Genomic DNA, 25,760 nt, shown 5'->3' with positions numbered 1-25,760 from the left:
TCTTGGGCCCGGCCACACCATACTGCACCACATATGCAGACGGCTCCCTGGTCCAGGTGTAGGACGTGACCAAGAACACTCGGGGGGTTGCTGGGCCAGACACAGCCTAGGGCCCAACCCAACAGCTGAGCTAACTCAACATGGAAATGGCACAGAAAGAAAAATAAAGGCCTCTGACCTCCCACAGAGCCAGCAGCACGGACTGAGGCATCCAGAAGACTCTCCTCTTACAAAAAAGTAGGTAAATCTCAAGGTCAGGATGATATCCATGCCAGAGAAAATGACTGGGCCAGGGGATGAGGGCTGAAAATGCCTGTCCAACCCAGGGAACTGGATCCAATGTCCCAATCTAAGAACCAGGAAAGGATCACTCATTGATCAGGCTTTTACTTTTTGTTTTTGGAGGAGAGAGACACGCCCTTTTAATGAGCAAATAACCTCCAAATTTCTATTGCTCCTGCTCCTAGAACCATAGGATTGGGGAGAAGGTGAAAGGGCTTCCTAACCTCAGATAACCCAGTGTCACACCCAGGGACCAAATGAGACCTCCAGCATCTCCTGCCACAGACGATGGTTAAGTGGGGTCTGCAGTGAAAGTCATAACTAGCACAAAAGCCAAAGCCTTTTTGTCGGATGAGGATCCCCAGATCTCCTGATTAACAACAGAAAACAACAAAGCAAAGCCAGCGTTCCTGAAGAGGAACTGTCTCCCCTCTCCACCGTGACTTTGAATCCCATGGATTCTGGGCTATGGCATATTCACAGCGCAGGTCCCCAGCTACTCTCTTAACAGAATGAAACACTTCCATGAAGACGTCCAGCCATCCCCACCTATCTTCCCACCTCTTGAGAAATGAAGCCTGGCCTTCAGCTGGAGCCACAGACACCTCATGGGGGAGGAGACGGCTCAGCTGGTGAAGTGTGTGCCACACAAACAGAGGATCCGAGTTTGGCTCTACAGGACCAACAGGAAGAAGTTGGGTGTGGCAGCGCACACCTGTGATGTGGTGTTGGGGAGGGGTGCAGACAGGCGGACCCTGAGATCTGATGGCCAGCCAACCTGGTCAAATTAGTAAGCTCTGCATTCGGTGAGATTCTGTATCTCTGTATCTCAAAACAATACGGTTTCATGTCTTTGATGTGACGAGGCCTAGCCATGAGACAGGAACACAAAGGCCATGTGTAACTTCCAGTAAGAGTCCACATGGACCGCACCCCCAGCCTGCTTTGTCTGCCACACCCCTGCCATCCAGCACGCTCTGCACCATGACTGGACGATACGACTCTTTACTGGTGGTCACCAAGCACCAAGAGATGATGATGGCATTGCAGGAACCACGGACACAGGGCAGAGAAACGTCTAGAAAGGGAAGTGTCTGATTCACTAGCTGAGCACCACCTGTGTATCCAGGAGATGCGTGGTAAGGATCCGTGGTGGTTCAAACGAATGTCTCCCATAGTCTCCAGCTTTTGAACACTTGGTCCCCAGTTGGCGGCTTTGCTTGGGAAGGCCTAGGAGGCATGGCCTTGATGGAAGAAGGAAGTCACTGGGCAGGGAGGCAGGCTTTGAGGTTTCACAGCCACGTGACACCCCTAGTTGACACCCTGCTTCTGGCTTTCTGTTTGAGATGTGAGCTCTCAGCTGTCTGGACACAGGCCTGCCTGCCACCATGTCCCTGCGGTGATGGTGGCAGATTCCTAGTCCTCTGGATCCTAAGTTCCTATAACCCCTTCTTCCTTCTGCAGGCTGCCTTGGGATGCTCTACCACATGGACTGACAGAGACCTGTGCCCACCACACCAGCATCAGAAACCCTTCTGGCTGCATTCTTGGAATACAGTGGGAAAGTGTGGCTTTCCCACTCTGTCACTTGAAGCCCACGAGTGACTCTGTGTCCTGCTGGCTCTAGGAAGACCTGTTCAGATGCCGCCTCCTAAAACAGCTACAGCCTCTGGGAACTTCTGACTTGCCCTGGGAGTGCTGGGAAGGAGCCCACACGAACAGTGGTGAAGAACAACTGTCAATCAGAACCTGCCTGGCAGAGGGACCAACAACAACCAGAGCCGTCCAACTGCCTGTGCTTGGCACAGACCAGACTAGAAGACAGAGAAGGACTCCTCACTGCTTGAGGAAAGCAGAAATACTTTTCTCTCTGGGGAAAATAAAGCTGAAAAAAAAAAAGTAACTACAGCAACACAGATTAATTAACATGTGTTCCAGCTCATCCACAGCAGTGCCCCTGCTCTACCACCTTCTGCTGGTTCCCCACACACTTCCCACGCTATGACTGCCCCTCCGCCAACCGTGTAAGAGCCAGGAGCGCTCCATTACTTTGTACCAACAACAACCAGTTAACTGCATTCCAGATACTACTGGAACAAGGCAACGACATTGCTGTACACCGAATTACATGTCTCTGTAGTGATCCCTACAGGTAAACCCTAGAAACTCTAACCCAGGGATTCCTGGCGTCTGTGGTTTTCAACTTTGGTTCCAGGCACAGGGAAGACACTTTTCTGAGTTCCGCTGTCTTCTACCCAATGTCTTATAAACTAAAGGCGTATTGATTAGTACGGACAATATGTGGCATTTAGAAATACCCCTTTCTTCTGCTCTCCATGTTTTAACTTCAAACAGAGGAACAGAAGTAAAAATGGAAGCTCACAGCGAGAATAAATTTCAGATATGGGATTAGAGCGAGCTTGGGAAATTACTAGGAAGGAAACAGCAGTTTTCAAAACACAGGTTCCCACTTGCTCCCTCTAACCCCGCCCGCTCTGTCTCCAACTTCACTCTCTTAACATCCTAGATTACACGTGCATCACTGGTCATCCCAGCACAAAGGAAAATGGCCACCTGACCACGGCCACCTGACCACGGCCACCTGACCACGGCCACCTGACCACGGCTACCAGCTCACTATTTTTTAAAATAATTAAAGGAAGCACAATGACAGCCACCAAAGCTATGCGTAAAACACGGACTCCAATCGAAGTCCTCTTCTAGCTCCTCCTTCTAAGACTCAAACCCTCAGGGAACAGGACAGAGTCTGCCGACTGTGCTCAGAAGATGGGTGCATCAGTCCCTCTCCCCTGGCACTGGGGCCAGAGAACAGACATCAGCGGACACTTTGGCCAGGCCGAGTATCTGACTTGAACTCACCCATCCAGGAGACTCATGGTTGTGGTGGTCACCTCTGCAAACAGAATTACTTTTCCGAGCCACGTGGTCTGCAGATTCTGGCGATATGTCTCCAGGTCAAAGTGCTCTGATGAGAAGGCTTCGGGGTTGGTAACCACAGGTAGAGAAGATGGAGAGACCTCCACTTCAGACGTGTGAGAGGAAGTGAACCTCAGGGCGAGCTTGCTAGACTTTATGATTCCTTCAGGATCCACACATCTCTCAAGCCACTGCATGAACGGATCCCGGATTTCCTAAGTCATAAAAAGGGGGGGAAAGAGGTTGTGATTTGACATTTAATCCAACTATAGCAGCTTACTAAAGATATCATCTGGGTAACTTAGGAACTTCCTATTTCATAAACTAAGGAACCAGATTAACATATTCTGAACACCTAAAACCACACAGTATACTAGTCTGAGCACCATGGTTTGAACTGTCTCCCCAAATCCATACATTAGAAACTTTATCCCCAAATTCACACGTTAATGGCATTTTGGGATGAGACTTCTGAGATACCACTGAGCCAAGGGAGCTCTGCCCCCTCAAATGGCTTAATCCATTAGTGGATTGCTGGGTTACTAAGTGAATTAATTACTATGAAAGTTGGTCAGCCTGTAATAAAAGCTAAGTTAGCCACTTTCATGGGCCTCTTGCCATCTGACAGCCATGGATTCCCCATGGGCTCTGCAGAGTCCCCTCTCACCAGCAAAGAGGCCTTCACTCAGTGAGACACCCACCCACCCACATACATGTATGTATGTATGTATATACACTGCAAACAAACTCACACACATATACATACATATACACCACAGACACATGGACACATATACCACACACACGCACATACACACACCATATACACACATATATAAGCATACACACCATATACACACATACACACACACTGCACACACATTTGCACACACACATACATGCTAAACACCACACACACATACATGCATACATACCACACACACATACACATATATACACTGCACACACACTCACACACGTATATACACCACACACACATACATGCATACACACCACACACATATAAACATATACACCACACACACATACATGCATACACACCACATACACACACACACGCACATTTATACATGCACACACACACCCCTTTAAATTCTCCACCTCCAAACTGAGAAACTAGTTTCTTTATAAATTACCCAGCCCTGAGAACTCAATGATTTTAAAAGAAATTAGAGTAAAATACTAAATGTGTTTACAGTTTAAGAATTATGAACTAGGATCCACGGAAACAAGCCGAGTCTAACCCAGCTACACCCTAGCTCACCTGAAGTCCAGCTCTCGACTCCCCGTTTGTCTAGTGCTCCACATTCTACAGAGACTGGGGAAACAAACCACCTTCACATCTTTGTTTTGTTTTTTCGAGACAGAGTTTCTCTGTAGCTTTGGAGCCTGTCCTGGAACTCGCTCTGTAAACCAGGCTGTCCTCAAACTCACAGAGATCTGCCTGCCTCTGCCTCCCGAGTGCTGGGATTATGGGCATGCGTAGCCACCGTCCAGGCTCACCCTTACATCTTTATACTTTTGCCTCACATGAGAATTCACTATCCTTCCTGAACACAAACTCTAAGAAGTCTCCAAACTAAAAGCGCCCCTTGTACGAGCACATAATCTTCGTCTCTGGGGTACAATGCCCTTGTGTAAAGACATCATCACCAGCCAAGGGGAAGCCACAGGACAAACAATGTGTCACCCAAAGCTCTTTATTTTGTCCTAACTGTGAAAACAGAAGAGACATTGCTTGACCCAGAGTCTCGAGCAGTTCCGAAGCTTGGAGGAGGCCCGCCATGACCGAAGGCCAGAAGCCTTACTCTAAGTTGGCTTATCAAGAGCTGTGTAGATCTCTTCAAAGAGGCCTGCACAAAACAGATCCAGGAAGGATGTTGTTTTGCTCCTTTCTTTGTAATTTGGAGGATGCCTGATAGAAATGCTAATTCAGCCTATGTGACGGCTAACATACAGACCAGGAAGATGTGATAGAAGAGGCACAGGTAGTTGTGGATGTGACTAAAAGCCATTCACCTGGTGACCTAGGAGACAGAATGCTAATGTGTTTCCCCCTCAGTTTATGTTTTGGTATAAAAGCTGTTTGGAAAATAAAGTGAGAGGAATTCTTCAGGATGTGAACTCAGGACTTCATGAGGGACCGAGAATCCCCTTCCCGATAAAACTATGTGAGTTGTGTCTTTATTCCTGTGCCTCCTCCATGCCAGTCCAGAGAGAGATAGTTTATGCTGGGGTCTGGTCAAGAGAAATAACTTAGGGTCCGGGCTGCCACCGGACCCCGACAGGAAGTGTATGTGCACATCTGTAGCCCTGGCACTCAAGAGGCTGAGACAGAATTAGGGGGCAACCTGGGCTACATAGCAAGACCATGTCTCAAAAAACAAGCAGAAGGACCTGGTGAAACGCAGTTAGTGGTTCTTTATCAGAGTCTGGCTGGGATAAACTAGCTGGAGACAAGAATCATCGGGTAATGTGACCACGGGCAGTATGTATAACAAGTAACAAATTCATTCAAATAGGCGTGAGAAAACATGGTGACAATATAGGAAATGTTCTTAACATTGAGAAATGTACATATGCCACAGTATAAATGATTTATCTCTAGCATGGCAGAAGCAACAAGGCCGCATGATCTGTTACACAGAGGACACAGACCAGCAAGGCTTCTGCAGCTTTCTTCTCTAATCCCCTCCAGAGTTAAGAACGGGCATCAAGTTTGTTTTGTTTTTAAGTGATGAAATAGAGCAATAAATTCAACTAAAATACATTAGCCACCTATTCATTCAGTCAACCGTTCAGCAAATATCCCAGGCAGATCATCTTGTGGCCTCTGAGGACATAGCAGGAGTCAAACATGTCACCTTGAAGGGCTTTTCGTCTGATATGGGGGTCACAAGGTGAGACAGTTCACAGACCCAACCACAGAGAAGAGGTTTAAGGAAGGAAGGGACAGAGAAAAGGGGCATGTTGGAAGCTAGCCACTGGAAGTTCAAGGTGGGTGATCTTACTGAGCAGGCAACATTAGGAAAGACCTGGGAGAGAAAGAGTAAGAAAGGGAGGAGGGAAGGAGGGAGGGAGAAGGGAGGATAGGAAAGATGGGAAGAAGGAGGGAGGTAGGGAGGGAAGATGGGAGGGAGGAGGATAGGAGGGAGGATGAGAGGGATATTGGGAGGGAGGATGGGAGGGAGGAGGATAGGAGGGAGGAGGATGGGAGGGAGGATGGGAGGGAAGATGGGAGGAAGGATGGAAAGGAGGCTTTACAGTGTGATCCATTCACACTCAGGCTCAGCTGTCTGGTTTATGTCAGAGTTCTATGATGTTCCCACAGTGAATAAATCAACACATTTTCCAGAACGCATTCCCGCCATCACGCAATGCTTGACTACAATGATATCATTGGTATGCATTATGTAGAAAGGATTCCAGAGGAGCAGGACAGATGGTCCAAGCAGGGAAGCATTATGGAGACAGCACAGAAGGGGACGGGGTCTGGAAGAACTGAGAGGCCGAGAAGGAGGAGGTGGAGGAGCAGAGAGATGGTGGAGCCCATGTGGGACGCAATGGGGAGCTCCTAAGAACTTTCAGGAGGAGGAGCCAACTCCAAGACACCAGGTCCTTGCCCTTCCTTCTAGGTTGAGCTCACTAAAGGGGAAGAAGCAAATGGAAGCAGAAATGAGGTCACAATGCCTCAACCGGCATGACAGCACACATGGTGAGAACATGATCTCAACAGAGGCTACATGATTTGCTAACAGGTCATACTTGGGATGTTATCAAATATGGGGAGATCAGGCTCAGGGAGACAGCTCAGTAGGAAGGACAACCTGAGTTTAATTAATGCCTGGGACCACGTAAAGGTAGGAAAAAAAGACTAAATCCACAAAGTTGTCCTCTGACCTCTGCACACATACTGCATGTGTATACATGCAAAAGCACGTACATACATATACACACCCCATCATTATTATGCACACAGAGAGAGGATAATAATAAATAAATAAAATGTTAAGGCGGGGGATCAAATATGAGCACAAGCAAGCTTTTTCATAGAAATCAACTTAAAATTTATACAGAAATAGGAAATACTTAAAATGGCCTAAGGAATCTTGGAAGGAAGAAGGTAGAGGCTTTACTCCCTGTTTCGAGGCTTACTGTAAATCTGCAGTAGTGCAGCCTCGGTGGCACTGACAGACACACGGACACTAAAGCAGGACAAAGTCCAGAAGGGCAGAACCATGCATTTGACTGATTATTTTACAAAGGTACAAGAAATACAATCAAATCAATAAAATGGAGCAATGTCTTTCTGATTTTTAAGATTTATAATTTTGCTGGGTGGTGGTGCACGCCTTTAATCCCAACATTCTGGAAGCAGAGGCAGGCGGATCTCTGTGAGTTTGAGGCCAGCCTGATCTACAGAGCAAATTCCAGGACCAAAAAATAATTATAATTTCTCAGATGGGACAAAATATAGATGAATTTTTAGGTGGGAGAGATCCCACTAGTTCAGTCGGTAGAGCATGAGACTCTTAATCTCAGGGTCAGGAAATGGGGGGCTGTGGATTCATTCTAGATTAAGAAAAATCAGGTTTGATCAAGAAAGACCCTCTAAGAAATCTCCAATAGCAGCAGATGGCCCAGATGATCCAGCGTTTCAGAGGACCTCTGTTGGGGTTCCCTCTGAGTTCTACATCCAGAACAGTTTCAAGACTGCTGGCTGAGATGATCAAGCCTCACAGAATTTTCCAGTCAGGACTTGACCATAATCTTAAATTTTCTTTAGGTCCCCATAAGTTTATCAGTGCCCCCAATCAGCAGGAAGTAGTCTGGAAACCTATGTCCACATTCTCCAAAAATGGATTATAGATATTTGTCTTTGTTTAAAGTGTTGGTTACAAGATGTTATGAATAATGGTCTGGACAAAAAGCTAAACAAAGAATATTCAATTCAGAGTTCTTGTTTAAAAAATGCGGGAGGAGTGTTGTGGGACAATGGTCTGTACCCTGTCACTGTATTTTAAATAAATGCCGATTGACCAGTAGCCAGACAGGAAGTATAGGTGGGGCAACCAGGCAGAAAGTAGAGGTGGGCAAGGAGAATAGGAGAATTCTGGGAAGAGAAACATTTGGTCTAAAGTCATCACCCAGATAGAGAGGAAGCCAGACACAGAGCAAGCAAGATGTGATTGCCTCGCTGAAAAAGGTACCAAGCCACGTGGCTAATACAGACAAGAATTATGGGCTAATATAAGTTATAAGAGTTAATAAGAAGCCTGAGATACTAGGCCAATCAGTTTATAATTAATGTAGACCTCTGCGTATTTCTTTGGGGCTAAATGGATATGGGACCTGGTGGGACAGAAACCTCTGTCAACAACACTAGACTTCAAAAGCTGGTGATCCAAAAGGAAGAATAAACAGTCCCAGCAATTCTCCAAGAATTAACAAGAAGGGCTTGGGACCTGGCTCAGTGCAGAGCACTTGCCCAGACTGTGCACAGTGCTGGGCTTGATCTTCAGCACTGAAGAGAAGAAAAGGAGGGAAGAGGAGAATATTAAAGAAAAAAGAACAAACCAGGGAATCTTTTCAATACATTGTCAGACAAAGAAGTTTTATCTAGAACATACATTTTAAACTTTTGAAATTACAAGAAAATAACTTAAAACATGGGCAAATTTTCTGAGTGTACATTGTCCAAAAGAAAACAAGAGACAAGCAATAAGCCTATGGGGAAAATATTTGCTTAGCATCATTTGCTGCCCAGGGAAATGCAAATTAACAACCACAGTGAGATTCACTACACATCAGATGGTGGAAGCTCAAATTCTGACACTGCCATGTGCTGGTAAAATGTGAAACAAACAGAGCTCTCTGAGACTATAAAAGGCCATGATGATGTTAGCTGCTCTCACCATGCTGCTCTGGCTGGCCCAAAAATCTCTATGTAGACCAGGCTTGTCATGAGCTTGTAGTGATCTGCTTGCTTCTGCCTCCCAAGTACCGGGACTAAAGGCGCAAGACACTATGCCTAGCTCCAGCAGTTTCTTATAGAGGTAAAAGCTGAGAGTCTAGGGACTTGGTAAAGTACTTGCCTTGCAAGACTGAGAACCCAAGTCCAGAGAGCTCCTTAAAGAAGCTAGGTGTGGTAGTACACCCTCAGCACACACTCAAATCTCAAATCTCAACACTGAAGAGGGAAAGATTCCTGGAGCGTGCTGGCCGGCTGGTCTCACCTATCTGGCAAGCTCCAGGTGAGTAAGAACCGTGCCTCAAAAAAAGGAAAGAAAAAGGAGAACAAAAGGCGGGCCACATCAGTGGTCTCTATGCTCACACACCCGCACCTGAACACACCCAAACATGCACACACATAGTGAGATGGTTATGCACAGCACAATCCTCTTTAGATGACATCTCAGGAAAGACCAGGCTAACGACCCATGGTGTAGAGGGCAGAAGGGAGGTTGCCCGAGGCTGGACATGGCGGTGAGAGAATGCACAAGGATCCACAGAGGAGGGAGCAGGAAATGGCTGTCTTGACTGGAAAGTGGATCGCACAACATACTTCCATCAATCTGTATGCCACAGCAGGTGCATTTTCCTGATACAAATCACACCTAAATAAAATTGGTTAAAAAAAAAAAAACAGCAAATGGAAGTAAGTGAACCACACTGAAACCAGCACCCAACGATTCTCCACTGACTAGCATTCAAAAGGCAAAATGGACATGCTCATTTGCACTAGCGTGAATACACAGACGTGACATTCTGGGGAACACTAACTTCAGAGGGCGGCTAGGATCAGAGGCCCAAAGCTTACTGTCTCTCTAGAGCCATTTCATCTGCTGTCCATCGGACAAATCAACGTTGGATCAAATGTATTTATTACAGCATGCATTTGCGATCTGGGGTTCAGTTTCCCGATCTGTGAAGTTGTTTTTTTTTTTTTTTTTATCTCAGAGACACATTTTGGCTCATGACAAATAATTAGATTAGTCCTGCTTCAGTCATAACATTGCCAGTTGTTAGACAAGCAGAAGCGGGCAAATCAGAAAAACGAATCATCAAAGACGAGCATACAGCCCTTTTTACGAGTGTCTGGTTCTTAAATACTTCAGGGAATAGGAACAAATGTATGTCTACTCTCATGGAATTTATATAAAACAACCCAATTCTTCTTTTTTTAAAATCACTCAACAAAAAAAAATTAAAATGTTTAAGGTGTGAGTCAATCTCACTGACCTATGACCCTAGCAGCAAAAAAAAAAAAAAAAAAAAAAAAAAATGTACTAAGCACCATATTGAGACCTGTAAGGGAGACCCTGCTCACACAGCTGCCATAGTGACACCTGTAAGGGAGACCCTGCTCACACAGCTGCCATAATGACACCTGTAAGGAACACCCTGCTCACACAGGGCTGCCATAGTGACACCTGTAAGGGAGACCCTGCTCACACAGCTGCCATAGTGACACCTGTAAGAAACACCCTGCTCACACAGCTGCCATAGTGACACCTGTAAGAAACACCCTGTTCACACAGCTGCCATAGTGACACCTGTAAGGAACACCCTGCTCACACAGCTGCCATAGTGACACCTGTAAGGGAGACCCTGCTCACACAGGGCTGCCATAGTGACACCTGTAAGGGAGACCCTGCTCACACAGGGCTGCCATAGTGACCCTGCCCTGGAGGAAGTCCTAACCTAAGGAGGCAGGGAGCAGGCACTCGCTTGCTGTGCCAGTGTGAAGAGTGACATTTTCCCAGGAAAGCAACTCTTTGATAACAGCCTCCCTAAAATGTGGCATCCTGATGGGAACTGCTGACCTCAGGGGACAGGCGGGGATGCCCATTAGATGTCCCTTAGTTCACAAACCATCACCCTTCAATGCCTCAACTAGCAGCTTTCCTACTCAGAGATCTCTCCTTGCACCACGGGAGTGGCAGGTGGAGACCCTGTGTGGCTATCTATCTCTACAAGGGATGACAGAGACACGGGCAAAGCCAAAAGGCCGTGTAGTAAGAGCAGTTGATCAAGTCATTGGTGGGGAAATCAAGACCCCAGCACATTCTTCTTATAAAACCCCTGTATCTCACAACTGTGTGCATTTTTGGAAGACAGTGTCTTACTATGTAGTTCTGGCTGGCCTTGAACTCCCAGAGATCTACCTGTCTCGTCCTGCTGAGTGATGGGGATGAAAGGTGAGTGCCGCTACGTTTAGTCCGACAGTTCTTGAACAGAAAACCTGACTGCATTTCTATCCCTTACTCCAAGAACACGCACACAAACTTCACTCCTCTAGGAGTGGTGGTGCCCACCTTTAACCCCAGCACTGGGGAGGTAATCAGGTGGATCTCTGTGAGTTCAAGGCCAGCCGCTACTATACAGTGAGATCTGTCTCCATGCCACCCCTGAAAAATTCCAAACAACAATAACAAACTTCACTCCTAAATCTAATGACTGCCACTGCCCCTCCCTGGTACACCTAGATTTAAAGTTGTAGGGGTTGAACGGAAATTGCCAAGCTCCTCTCCTCCCTAACCATCCTTGCAGGACACGCCAGCAATAGCAATGTTGCTAAGGTCATCACTGCCCCGAAGGAACGCCTGAGGTAATGAAAGGGCAGACAAGCACAGACATGAACACAGGGCAAGTGTCCTGGAGAGGACACGTACAAGCTCTCTGTGATTGAGCGACCAACATGAAGAGGTGGCCCCTGAGTCAATTAGGAGAGAGAGGAGGAGCCTCTTAGGTACAGGTCAAGATCTTATTTTCTCCCTCCCTGGAATCTGGAGCATCCCAAATCCGGGAAAAGTAGAGACCGTTTCCATAGCTGAGCTAGGGCGCTCCTGCAGCATGGTCCCACTCCAGACAGCAGGCCGGTAGGGCATCTTGGTAGCAGGAAAGCCTCATGACCGTCACACCACACGGCCCACACACAGCCCCTTTGACAGCAATCATATTTATCACTGGTCATGGAAGAATCAGGATGAAAACAAATGACAGGCAGGATCCCAAGGGAAGATACAAGAGTATCCAACACAGGGTGGCTTTAAAGGCTAAGACGGAGAGTTCCTCCTTGCTGAACTGTGGTGGACTCCATGAAAACTGGAAGCTAATAAGCCAATAGTCTGTTCTACAAGAGGAAACAGCCCCGTTTTTCCTCCTAGTGTTTCAAACACTGCATAGTCATGGGTAATTACACACAGCCAGTGTCACACACGGGACGCACACACACAGCACAGTGATGTCAGACACTGCATAGTCATGGGTCATTACACACAGCCAGTGTCACACACGGGACGCACACACACAGCACAGTGATGTCAGACACTGCATAGTCATGGGTAATCACACACAGCCAGTGTCACACACGGGACATGCACACACAGCACAGTGATGTCAGCATAGACACAGGTAATTACACACAGCCAGTGTCACTGACAGCAACGGGATGCCTGATTTGAGCTACCCACGCCTGAACGAGGCAGTAACAATTGGACAGATCAGCTGGCACACGCCTCTAATCCCAGCACTCCAGAAGCAGGCAGAACTCTGTGAGCTCAAGGCCAGCCTGCTCTACAAAGTAAGTTGCACGTTGGCCAGAGCTACATGGCGAGAACCTGTCTCTGAAAAACAAATGAGAAAGAACAGGGTACATTACACCAGACCTCTTGCTTCTTTTGAAAGTGGAATTTAAGACCAAAGTAGTATACAGAGATAGGCGTAGGAAGATGGCAGGAGCAAACCCTTTATTTTTATGTTAGCCTAAAAAATTAGTTTAAAATAATTTTTAAACATTTAAAACAATTTACATTTATTCATTTACTGTGTGTGTGTGCTTACACATGCATGCACATGCCTGTGTCCATGTGGCACAAGGAACATGTGATAATCATAAACGACTTTTGGAAATTGGTTCTCTCCTTCCAGCATGTAGGAAATTTACAATACTTTGCATTGGTATGGATCTCGATCTATTGATACAAATTCAAACTATATTTGCTATGTTGAAAATGATCCTATTTCTGTTTACAATATTTGTGCACCTATGCAAAGTTATTTTATCATATGTATGCATGGATGTTTCTACCTCTTCTTAAGATGTTTTGTATATTAATGCAATTTTAGGATATATTTATTATATTCTACTATACATTTCTATCTCTGATCAAGATACTTATACACTGCTTACATTTTGAGGTCATTGTCCTCATTTGTTGAATATATGTTTAAAGATTGTTTAATATTTTAATATGAAGTATTAGCCTTTAATCTATATAGGTATTAAGAATTACAAGTCAAAAGCCATCCATGCTTGTCACAGTTATAGTTAGACTAATCAGGTTCTTTAGATACAGAGAAATTGTATTCTGCATAGATAGGTAATCTTCAAACACTTCAAAGAACTGTAGAACATGGCATTTAAATAATTTAGGATTCTGTTGATGTGAGACATGATTGCTCCTCACAGCACCAATCTATTCCTGAGAAAATGTTTGGGACCAAAGACACTCCACATGGAACTTGTTTTCTTCTTGGCAAAACTGACCTTTGGGACTCAACCACTGACAAAATGCATGGTATCTAGACTAGACAAGCAGGATACAAACAAAAAGACTGCCAAACCTTGCCAAGACAGGGTAAGATGGTTTTTCAAATTTTTCTGCCTCTGAAAATGGTCTGTCAGATACTCTAGGCCTTAGCCAAAGTTGATTGCTGCAATGTTGCAAATAAGACTTTGGGTGATTGTCCAGGTAGCCAGTTGTCTGTCATTTCTTGTACCTTTTGAAAGTTGCTTGATTGCACTTCCTGTTTATTCAAGTAATATTATTTTCCCTCTTAGATCTTTGATGGGGTTGAAGACTAGAAAGTTACTTTCCTCTCATGACTTAGCCAAGCCATTTTTAATACAAGACTTAGATGCCTTAGGATAGGATAACTATTGAAACATTTAGCATATGTTTATTGTTTGATGTTGCTCATGCTGGCTGCAATTCTAATTTTTATGTATGTTTCTGCCTCTTCTTTTCCCTGGGCAATACTTGATATTTGTTCTTATTGTATACAGTTTTGTATTAGACTTAGCACTCTCTTATTTAGGGCTGGAGAGATGGCTCAGTGGTAAGAGCACTGGCTGCTCTTCCAAAGGTCCTGAGTTCAATTCCCAGCAACCACATGGTGGCTTCACAACCATCTGTAATGAGATCTGAAGCCTTATTCTGGCATGTGGGCATACATGGGGGCAGAATGTTGTGTACATAATAAATAAATAAATCTTTTTTTTTTTTTTTTTAAAAAAGAACTCTTTTATTTAGACAGAAGTGGGAGGTGTTGTGGGAATTTCTTCAGTCAATAGCCTTTAAGGTACCAGCCTGGTGTAGGAGGTCCTTCTGTCTATATGTCGATTTTATTGGTTAATGAATAAAGAACTGGCTTGGCCTACAGCATGGGAGGAGGAAGGTGGAGTCAGAGAGATGCCATGGAGCTGCCAGAGTCAGACGTGCCAAAACTTTGCCGGTGCCACTGCCACATGGCGATACACAGATGAATAGAAATGGATTAAATTAAGATGTAAGAGATTAGCCAATAAGAAGCTAGAGCTAATGGGCCAAGCAATGATTTAATTAATACAGTATCGGTGTAGTTATTTCAGGGCTGAGCAGCTGGGAACGAACAAGCACCCTCCTTACTACACCTGCACACTATGGGTGTGGCCTCATGTACTAAAAATGCGGACGAAAAGCATGCATGGGCTTCTTGGGTGCTGGAGTCGGTTCCAGTTCCCAGTGCATGCAGAGGACTGAGGATCACTACCAAAGGTGTGATGGGGGCGCACACCTTTAATCCCAGCACCCAGGGTCAGAGGCAGGTGGATCTCTCTGCGTTTGAGGCCAGCCTGGTCTACAATTCAGGACAGCCTGGGCTACTCCAGATGTCAATTATGTTACATAACTGTCATCCTAAGGATGATTGAGACATCAGATTTATTTTACATATAATTTCTGAAAAAAAATATATATATATACACAAAACATATGTATGTATGTATGTATGTATGTATGTATGTTACATAGAGAGTGGCTGGCAAATGGTTTAGTGAGTAGAGGTGCTTGCAACCAAGACTGACAGCCTGAACTGGGACACAGAACCCACAAGCTGGGACTAGAAAACTGACCCCGAGCTGCCCTCTGACCTCTATAGCCTCTATACAAATAAACAAACATAATTTAGCATTTGTTTGAGGTCAGAGGCTCCCCATCACCCAGCACTTAAGCCACCCTCTCCTAGGAAGATGTGCAGGAACCCAAATGTCTTACTATGCTCTCCCAGGGTTGCCCGGTGATGCTGAGTAACAAGGAAAAGCCACAGACTGGGCCTCTCAGCACAGGTCTCTCAAAGCGACTTTCCAATGGGAGAGAGAAGTAGCCGGGCAATTTCCTCTGCTAAGTGATGTTAAATATTATTTCACCACACCCTCGCCTACAACACCATGCCACTATGGTAGTTCCAATGAGACGTCCCCACAGGCTCTGGCACTTGGATACCTGGTCCCCAGCTGGTGGCTTCGGAGGTGCAGCTCCACTGGAGGAAGTTGGTCACTGGGGGCAGGGGTGCAGCTCCACTGGAGGAAGTTGGTCACTGGGGGCAGGGGTGCAGCTCTACTGGAGGAAGTTGGTCACTGGGGGCAGGGGTGCAGCTCTACTGGAGGAAGTTGGTCACTGGGGGCAGGGGTGCAGCTCCACTGGAGGAAGTTGGTCACTGGGGGCAGGGGTGCAGCTCCACTGGAGGAAGTTGGTCACTGGGGGCAGGGGTGCAGCTCTACTGGAGGAAGTTGGTCACTGGGGGCAGGGGTGCAGCTCTACTGGAGGAAGTTGGTCACTGGGGGCAGGGGTGCAGCTCTACCAGAGGAAGTTGGTCACTGGAGGCAGGCTGTGACGTTCCAAAGCCTGTGTCATTCTCAGTGTGCAGTTCAAGATGTATGCACTGAGCTTCCAGCTCCAGCCGCCGCATCTGCCTGCAGTCACACACACCTCTCCCCAGGTGACAGCGATGGCCTCTTACCCTCAGGCACCATAAGCCAAAATAAACTTCAGTTTCCTGCAGTTGCCTGTGTCACGGTGTTGTAACACAGCCACAGAAGAGTGACAGAGACAGCCACTCCCTGTCAAGCATGGCCCTCGGCAATCCACACCAGAGGACAGCTCTGTGTGCCTGGAACCTCCCACTGGAGAGGAAAGAACATCCCGGAAAGTAGTGGTGGCCCCACACCACCACCACTGAACTAGAAGCAGCCTGAGACGCTTTCTTTAGGAGACCACCCCTCGGCAGGTGGGTCTCTGTGAGTTCAAAGACAGACTGGTCTATGCAGTGTTCTAGAATAGCAGGACTATAGAGAGAGACCCTGTCTCAAAAGAAGAGAGGAGAGAGAGACCTGAAAAATCCAGAACAAGTTAGTATAGAGCAAAACCAACTGTGTCTGTGTGTGCATGATACACATTATAGTGTGTGTGTCTGTGTGATATGCATTACAATGTGTGCATGTGAATGTGGACACTTGCTTCCCATAGCAGACGTGAAGAAAATCTCTTGTCCTGCTACTCCATTTGGGACAGATCCTCACCTTGTCTAACAAGCACACCAGGCTAGCTGGCCCTGAGAACTCTCAGGGATTCTCCTGGCTTGACCTCCCACCTCACTGGAGGAAGACTAGGACAAAGATTACGTGGATTCTGGGGATTTGAACTCAGGCCCTCAGCTGGCACAGCAAGCATTTTATGCACTGAGCTGTCTCTCCAGCCCTAAGAGACGTGTTGATCATATAAGAAGAGGAGGCAATAGTAAGGGGCTCAGGAGGAAACTGAGGTATACCCAAGACCAGCCACACATTCTTACATACACAACAACCATCGACAGAGCCGGGTGATGTCTGAAGTCATCTCGAGATCAAAGGGTGGTTCCTGGGGGCACCTGGCAGGACCACAGTTGATAAGGTAAAAGCTAGAGAGCATGGGATGCAGGGAGTCTCCATGGAAACAAAGTTAACAGTCCTATTTGTGAGGCATCCATAAAATATCCGAGAGAGGGGTGGGGCTTTACTAGAGGTCATATACATTAGGCCTCCTTTCCTGCTAACATGCTTGTGTGTGCCTGTGTGTTACACACATGATGTGGGTGGGGATGGAAATATTAGGATCCTCTACCACCTTCTGCCTTCTGCTCTTGAGGCAGGGTCTCTGATTGAGTAACCGAGACCTCACTGTTTTCTGACTAGCCTAGTGGTTAGCAAGCCCCAGCATTGTAGGATAAAGTTCTTATACTCTGTAAAGATGCTTGTATTGGTTTAACAAAACGATGATTGGCCAGTAGCTAGGCAGGAAGTATAGGTGGGGCGCCCAGACTAGGAAAATTCTGTGAAGAGGAAAGGCTCAGTCTGTAGTCACCAGTCAGACGCAGAGGAAACAAGATGAGAATACCTCACTGAGTAAGGTACCAAGCCACATGGCTAAACATAGATAAGAATTATGAGTAAATTTAAGTTGTAAGAGCTGGTTAACAATAAACCTGAGCTAATAGCCCAATCAGTTTATAATTAATATAAACCTTTGTGTTGGTAATGAACAGCTGCAGGACCGGGTGGGACAGAAACCTCCAACTACACCCCAGTTTCTTTTTGTCTCTGCTACACATACACACACACAAACACGCAAATATACATACACACACATACATACACACAAACACACATCACACACATACATATACACACAAACATACACACACTCACACACATACACACACATATATACAAACATACACACACACACAGAGTGCTGCTGGGGTTACAGGTCTGAGAAGCTATGCTCAGATCTCTTCATTTTTGTGTATACGGGTGTTTTGATGACTATGAGCTACCATGTAGATGCTGGGACTCAAACCTGGGTCCTCTGCAAAAGCAGTAACTGTTCCTAACCACAGAGCTAATGTCCGAGAGCTGACATGAAGATTTTTCACAGGTCCTCATGCTCTTACCGAACCATTTTCACCGCCTCCGCCTTCAAACATTTAGTGATTTTGTTGGGGGAGGTGGGTGAGCACAGATATCATAGTGTGTGTGTGGAGACCAGAGAGAAACTTACAGGGATCAATTCTGCCCACCAACTACGGGGGTCTTTGGGATCAAACTCAGCTCATCACGTTCGGCAGCAATCGCCTTTACCCACTGAGCCACCCTGCCAGCCCCCAGCTGTATTGGCAAATTCCTCACAGCAAATGTCAGCTCTCAGGGCCCCTCCCTCCCCTCACCACCATAATTTCCCATGTGTTTATCCGGCCTCGCAAACGCACGGGTAACAAGTGACAGAGCTAGAAGAGTTTGGTGCCATGGAACCAAATCTACTGCCCCCAGATCCTTTCTCTAATTCCTCTGCCACAGCCTCCAGCAAGGGGCCCCGCCTTACCCAAATCCAAGCAACACAGAATGTCTGCGGACCTGGACCACTGAAGGCAGCGGGTTGGGAAGAGGAACTTGAAGCTTGGATTCACCATCTTCCCTCTGCGTGTATTCTGATAAACCCATGAGAGGGCATTTTTCACACAAAGCAAAGATTTTATTACATAGCTGAGTCCTGCTGACCTCATGCAATCAGGTTTTGGCAGGGAGGTGGCACATTCAGAAGGGTCCAGTAAAGGCCTCTTCACAGAACTGTGGGCAGTTAAAGGAATCAGGGTAAAGGAAGATGAGGCACCTGGGGCACACAGGGCTGAAAGTATTAGGGGTCCAGCCACTCCGCAGGGTTCTGAGCACACTCCCCCTCATGGTGGAATCAACCAGAGGTGAGGACAGGGGGCCAAGGCCTGCTGCTGCACAGAGGTGAGCGAGGGCTGTGGGGTGGCCAGCACACCTCTGCTGCTGGGATCTGGCCGGGGAGCGTCCTAGGCACAGGGCTCCAACTCACACAGCGGGCCTGGGGCACAGTTCTGACTTTGGGCCCTGCAGCAGTCCGCATCTCTATACACCCTGACCCTTAGCTACCGCCTAGGCCAAACTGGAAGGGGAAATCTGTGATTCTTAGAGATCTAAGCCTTAGCTACTTTTCTGCTGTGATAAGATGCAGTAAGATGAGATGCAAGGCTGCTTCTGAAGCAAAGGGGCTTGTGTTGCTCACAGCAGGGAGGCACGGCAGCAAGCCTGGCAGCCAGAGCAAGAAGCCAAGTGCGCCCTTCAGCTGCAAGGAAGAAACACAGAGCAGAGAGCAAACTGAAAAAGAAAAGAAGTTAGGCCCCGAACTCTCAACTTCCTCCATCTTCCCCCTTAAGATCACACATCTCCTGAGATCATCCCCAGCCACCAACTGAGACAAGTGTCCTGAAGCGTGAGACTCTGGGGACATGCCTCACTTAAACCACCACGGTACATACATGTTGCCTGGGATGTGAATCTGGGGGGGTCATACTTATCCTGATTTCTATCCACACCAATGCCTGCACACAGTAGGCACTCAATAGATATCTGTTAAAATGTCTTTATTATATAAAGTGATAGCCTGACTCAGTTGCTGTGAAAGACCCCAGATTTACTGCCCCCCCCCTTTTGTTACGTGCCACACCACAAAGAACTTGAGGGGAGCAGTAACAGGAGAAATGAGTAAGTCGTTTCTAACAAGGCTGGTTTTATGGGCCTCACACCTCCTCCAGGCCAAACTGGCTCATTTTAGAGGCCAGATCTATTCTGGAAGCGCAGGGACAGGGGAGGGCTTTGAGACAAAGGAGGCTTTAGGCAGGAATCAACTGCTGCCCTACAAGAGGGGAACTTCCACTCATGGGACTCTTGGGTATGGGCCGACATCCGTAGGAGTCTCCAAGGCCTTCATTAACCACGCCGTAAGTGAAACACCCGCCATCTGTCAGAATCCAACACACCAGCTCCTGAGTGTGGGGAAACATGAGGGGACAAAGCCAAGATACCTGTGCCTGCGGGTCCAGCGGAAACGCCAGCTCGGCTCTCCCGGAAGGGGACTGACCTGGCCTCTGTCTCAGAAGGGACAGCTAATACTTCCTGCTATGGTTTGGGTGTATCCCAAAAGTTCGTGGGTGATGGCCCTAATCCCATAAACGCGGCAGGGCCGGAAGTGGGGCCTTGTGAAAGGTGCTTGGGCCGCAGGGAATTGAGGAGAGTCCAGCGTGGGTTGACTGGTCTCCGTTCTCCAGACTGGGCAAGTGACCCCGCCACCGCAGAGCGAGCTCCTCCCGTGCTTTACTCTTTGGCGGGCATCTGTGACGTGCTGCAGTTTGACGGGGACATCCCCCACAGGCTCACGTTTGGACATTCGGTCCCCTGATGGTTGCCGCATTGATGAGGTAGACGCTTTAAGAGTGGAGACCTCGCTAGAAAACGTTGATTGCTGGAGCAAGCCTTCCAGGTCAGACCTCCCTACGCAGCCGGTCCAGCCATGCGGGAGGGGACTCAAGCGCATAAACACCCCGACCGCCGCTGAGCCGTTCTGGCCCTCTCTGCCATAGTGACTACGATCCCCTGACTCCATCATCCAAAATAAATCCTTTTTCCTTAAGTTCTTTCCGTCAGTTACTTTGTCCAGCACTGAAATGTAACGGACAGGGCTGGAGAGATGGCTCAGCAGTCAAGAGCACTGGCTGTGCCAGGCAGTGGTGGCGCACACCTTTAGTTCCAGCATTCAGTAGGCAGAGGCAGGCGGATGTCTGTGAGTTCAAGACCAGCCTGGTCTACAGAGCGAGTTCCAGGGCAGGTTCCAAAGCTACACAGAGAAACTCTGTCTCAAAAAACTAAAAAGAAAAAAGAAAAGGAAGGAAGGGAGGGAGGGAGGGAGGGAGGGAGGGGGGGGGGGGGGAGGGAGGGAGAGAGAGAGAGAGAGAGAGAGAGAGAGAGAGAGAGAGAGAGAGAGAGAGGAACACTCGCTGCTTTTCCTGAGTTCTATTCCCAGCAACCTCATGGTGGCTCACTACCATCTGTAATGAGATCTGGTGCCCTCTTCTGACCTGCAAGCATACATGCAGGCAGAACTCTGTATACATTATAGATAAATAAATAAACAACAAATCTTTTTTGTAAAAATAAGAAAAGAAAATGTGACCAACACCTGACTTCTGCTCTCCACCACGAGCTAAGACACGTCCTCTGCACCCCGAGTCTTGGAATACAGTCAGTTCCACCATTTTCCAGGTACCTGTCTTATGCCACCTGACGTGGACTTCTCTGGACCATTGCCCACAGGGCAGGGGACACTGAACATGTGGCCTGCCACCAACCATCTATAAAATCTTGTGAAACACAGCTGTGCTAGGCCTCTCTGTCTTTATCATCATTAGGCTGTTGTTGTTATCTGTGGGTTCTGTTTGCTTGTTTGTTTGGTTGGTGGGATTTGAGGACAGGGTTTCTCTATGTAGCCCTGGGTATCCTGGAACCTATGATGTAGACGTGGCTGGTCTGGAACTTAGAGAGACAGAGTACACCTAGGGCCAAGTAGAAGCTACTGCCACTCTCTGACAAACCTAGAAGTAAGTGCTACAGGCACTGGTTCTAGAAGCAGTCTCGAAGGCCATTTCTGTCACTAGCCTGATGCTTTTGTCCTACTGTTAATCCTGGAATTGCCAAAGATGTTGGGGGGGGACACAAAGAGTGGCCCACACAGTAATCCCATTAAGAATGCTGAGGCAGGGGAATTGCTGCTGTTAAAGGCAGCCTAGTGGGCAGAATGAGACAATGGCTGGAAAACACCTTCCCCACCCACCAAATCAAAACACAACAAAGTGCATTCAGGCACTTTGCATTTAAGCTGGATCTGAAGGTGTCCCTTACTCCAGCCCCTTGCTGTCTATGTCAGTGCACAGCTGCTGAGACCAATGTCACTGCAAGATTGCGAGATGCAGAATTCCACCGCCATGGAGCCGTCCCTCCAGAGTCTGGGCCTGCAACAGTTCAAAGACAGGCAGGACACGCAAGTCCTGGTGCGTTCCATGAAGCTCTCAGGTCTGAGGGATGGGGGATTAACAACAGCTCACTGGCACGGAACAAGAAGCGCACAAGGCTTGATCTTGGGATTTGAACCCTGTCCAGGTTCTGCGTAACGGCTAGCTGACAGGGCTGCGGCCTGAGCGTGCTTGGTGACTGCAGGCCGCTTACTGAGACTGGAGTTTTGAAACCAGAGTGGGTAGCTTAACAAAATTCCAGGCCGTAGAAAAAGTTACCCCTCTCCAGGGAGGAGAGCCCAGTCTCACCTTTCTGACAGCGGCCCCTGGTGGCCAACTTAGTAAAGACCGTTGGCTCTCGCGCTGAAAGCTTTGACCTCTCCTTCTTAAGGAGGGTTGCTACAGGCAGAAGGCTCTTCCAGATAACAACTGGGGGTGACCAGGGAGGCAGGAAAAACACAAACTGAGAAAAGGCTCTGACCACATTAAGTGATCACCCGTGTTTAAAAATAAGAACATTAAAGGTCCTACCTTTCTAAAGTTGAAAGACCCAACATGTGCAAGGCTCTGGTCTCCAACCCCAGCACCACACGTGTGTACCCAGCGTGTGTGAGGCTCTGGTCTCCATCCCCAGTACTGCACATGTGCATCCAGCGTGTGCAAGGCTCTGGTCTCCATCCCCAGCACCGCACATGTCCACCCAGCATGTGCGAGGCACTGATCTCCAACCCCAGCACCACACGCGTGTACCTAGTGTGTGCGAAGCTCTGGCTCCATCCCCAGAACCACACATGTCCACAAGCCACATATGTACATATAAATAGAACTGATCTGTATGTGTTTATGTTAAGTGTGTGCATGCACACACGTGTGCAGGTGCATGCCTCTGCACGGGTCTATAGGCCCAAAGCTCAACATCCGCTGTTCTCACCTACCACCTTTACCTCCTTGTCTCTCAAGTCAACCTAGAAAGTGACTGGAGAGACGGCCTGGCCAGAGGCCTCCAGTGAGTCCCCCGTCTTTGCACCCCCAGCACTGTCTGGCTCTTTATGTGGTTGGTAAGCAGCCTCACATTTACACACTTTACCCACTGAGCCATCTCTCCAACCCCAAGGATTTGTATTTAAAGGGCCGAAGCCAGGGGCAGAGGAGATTCACTTATTCCATTTCTCTGCCTAGTACTGCACAGTCTCACAACTTCTGTGCTCTGAATTCTGGGAAATTTTACTGCAGCATAATGAATTGTTCCTCAAGGCAGAAACTTCTAGAAGACGCTGCTAATGGAGGACAAAAGCACATTCGGCACCGCGAGGCCTCATCTCTGGCGCCATGGCGTCACGATATTCTGAGATACAAAGAGAACGACCAGATGCTGACAGCTCCCAAGGCAGGGAGCCTAAGAAGTAGAGGCCGTCGGCTTCTCTTCTTCCTATGGCATGCTCTGGCCACAGCCACGAGAGAACAATCTGGAAACAATCGGCTGGGCAGCTGCTCTCATCAACAAACTGTTTATTGTAAGAGAGTGGCTGGGTCAAAGGCTAACAGTCAACCTGAAACCGAAAGCATACAGATTAATTCAATACCGTCCTTGCTGAGGAAACGAGGGACTCGGCACGGGGAAAACCGAGGCGAGAAGCTCACACTCATTCTTTCTGAACAGCCTAGAGTGGGGACAAGCCCGCATATGTCAACCTGCTGGTCCGCGCATGTCAACCTGTCGGTTGTCCCGTGTTGTCGGGGCTAGACATCACGGCTGCCTGCCAAGGGCCTTCGAGGACAGGCAATGATCCCTCAGACATCAGCTTTCCACATCCTCCACCAACCCCAGCGCTACAACGGCTTCTCTCAGTTGCTCCCTTCCCTCTTTTGTCTCTCCACAGGCTCGGCAGCTGATGCACAAGGCGTGGGCACGCACGACAGCCTGCTTTTAAGTGTGTCTGAACAGAAGCTTGGGAGACAACTGGAAAGAAGGGTTCTGCTCTGATGTCACAGCGGCCTCGCAGCTCCGTTTTCAAACAGAGCTGTTATCTTTTTAGAAATGTATCCTCAAATATGCACAAGGAGAGCCAAACAATATCTGGGATTAGGTCTGAAATCGCACCACAGACGGCGTGGGCGGGAGCAGGATGAAATCAAGCTGGATGCAGACAGACAGCTGCGGAGGGCGCGAGGACTACGGGGTCCACTGTGCTCTTCGGTCACTTCTGCTTACTCGAAACCTTCTGAGACGGTTTCTTTTGCTTATGCGCATAGTTCAGCGGTTACTCAGAGAGAAGAAAAAACATTTTCTTGACTATAAGAAAGTATTGACCTATGAAAACAAACACATGAGCTCCCCACAAGGACGGAGGGATGTGTACTATGGTGCTGCCGGGTGCCCGCACGAGCTCTGAGCAATGTCTGAGGCACAGCTTTGAGTCTCTGCCGAGCACTGGAAAAGCAGAATGGATATTCCACGTCCCCCAGTCGGCCAAAACCAGACGCAGGATCAGATCAGCAGATGGCACCCAGCAAGATCTGAAAGTGTTGCTCCAAAACAGAGCAGGTGCCCAGCATGCAGGAGGCTCTGGGGTGGATTGCTACCAATAAACACAGACATATGCACCTGCACACACACCCGCATGCACATCCGCACACACATCTGCAAGCACATCTGTGCACACACCCCCGCACACAGACCCACACACACACCCACACGCACATCTGTGCACGCACACCGCACACATACCGGTACGCACACCCGCACACACATCTGTGCACATACACCCATACACACACCCTCACACACACACACACACACACACACACGCATGCACGCATGCACGCACACAATTATTTTATGGCAAACATGAACTTGCACCAGGGAGCACCACTGCAGGGCTTCCCTGCACTATGGAACCAGGAAACATGCAGTAAGAACACCCAGTGCCGTGAGTAACAGGAACCAAGTTCTATGACAGATGACAGATATACAGTCTTTGAAAACATAATTTTGTTTGTAAATGTGAGACTAGTACAGACCATACTGATAATTCTTACAGTATAGGTAAATTAATCTGAGAAAGTTAAATTAATGATGGATTGGTCTCTACTCAGGATGTGTCCTAGTATAAAAATGAAAGTGACAATAATCACAGAGTTTTAGCAAGGGATGCAATCAAGGAAATTGATTCAGAAGCTTTCGTTTTGTTTGGGTTTTTTTGTTTGTTTTTATTTGTTTGTTTTGTTTTGTTTTAAGGCTGGGAGTGTTACTCAGTAGCAGGACGCCTGCTTAGCGATTGTAAAGCTGAGTTGGGTCCCCAGCAACACAGACACACATGTAAGTTCATGCACATGTGTGCACACATGTGACTTTTAGTCTAATTGCTTTGCCTATTCCAACATAAACACCTCAAGGTACCAGAAGGACACAGAGGTCATCTCGCCTCCCACTCATCCTAACAGAAATAAGGCTTTGGAGGTTTCTGTGGCTGTCTGTTACACAGTCATCCGGGAAAAACTCGTCAAGGACCATCTATAACGCCAGACCCATCCCAACACCGTGGAAGGAAAATATCCAAAGAGAAGAATCT

The 25,760-nt window shown here is 47.6% G+C and overlaps 1 protein-coding gene across 4 annotated transcripts in view; it reads right to left on the bottom strand.

Annotated features, from left to right (window-relative positions):
• The window catches only part of Hlcs (holocarboxylase synthetase), a 164,652-nt gene that overhangs the window by 100,827 nt on the left and 38,065 nt on the right, over positions 1–25,760 (bottom strand). For all 4 annotated transcript variants that reach the window (XM_038345707.1, XM_038345704.1, XM_038345708.1 and 1 more), the window contains one exon: positions 3,163–3,434. In XM_038345707.1, the coding sequence (XP_038201635.1) occupies positions 3,163–3,434 (272 nt within the window). The remainder of the gene's footprint in view (positions 1–3,162; positions 3,435–25,760) is intronic.

The sequence above is a fragment of the Arvicola amphibius genome, chromosome 10 (genome assembly GCF_903992535.2).
Source record: "Arvicola amphibius chromosome 10, mArvAmp1.2, whole genome shotgun sequence".
NCBI lineage: Eukaryota > Metazoa > Chordata > Mammalia > Rodentia > Cricetidae > Arvicola > Arvicola amphibius.
This window is presented reverse-complemented; position numbering and strand designations above follow the sequence as displayed.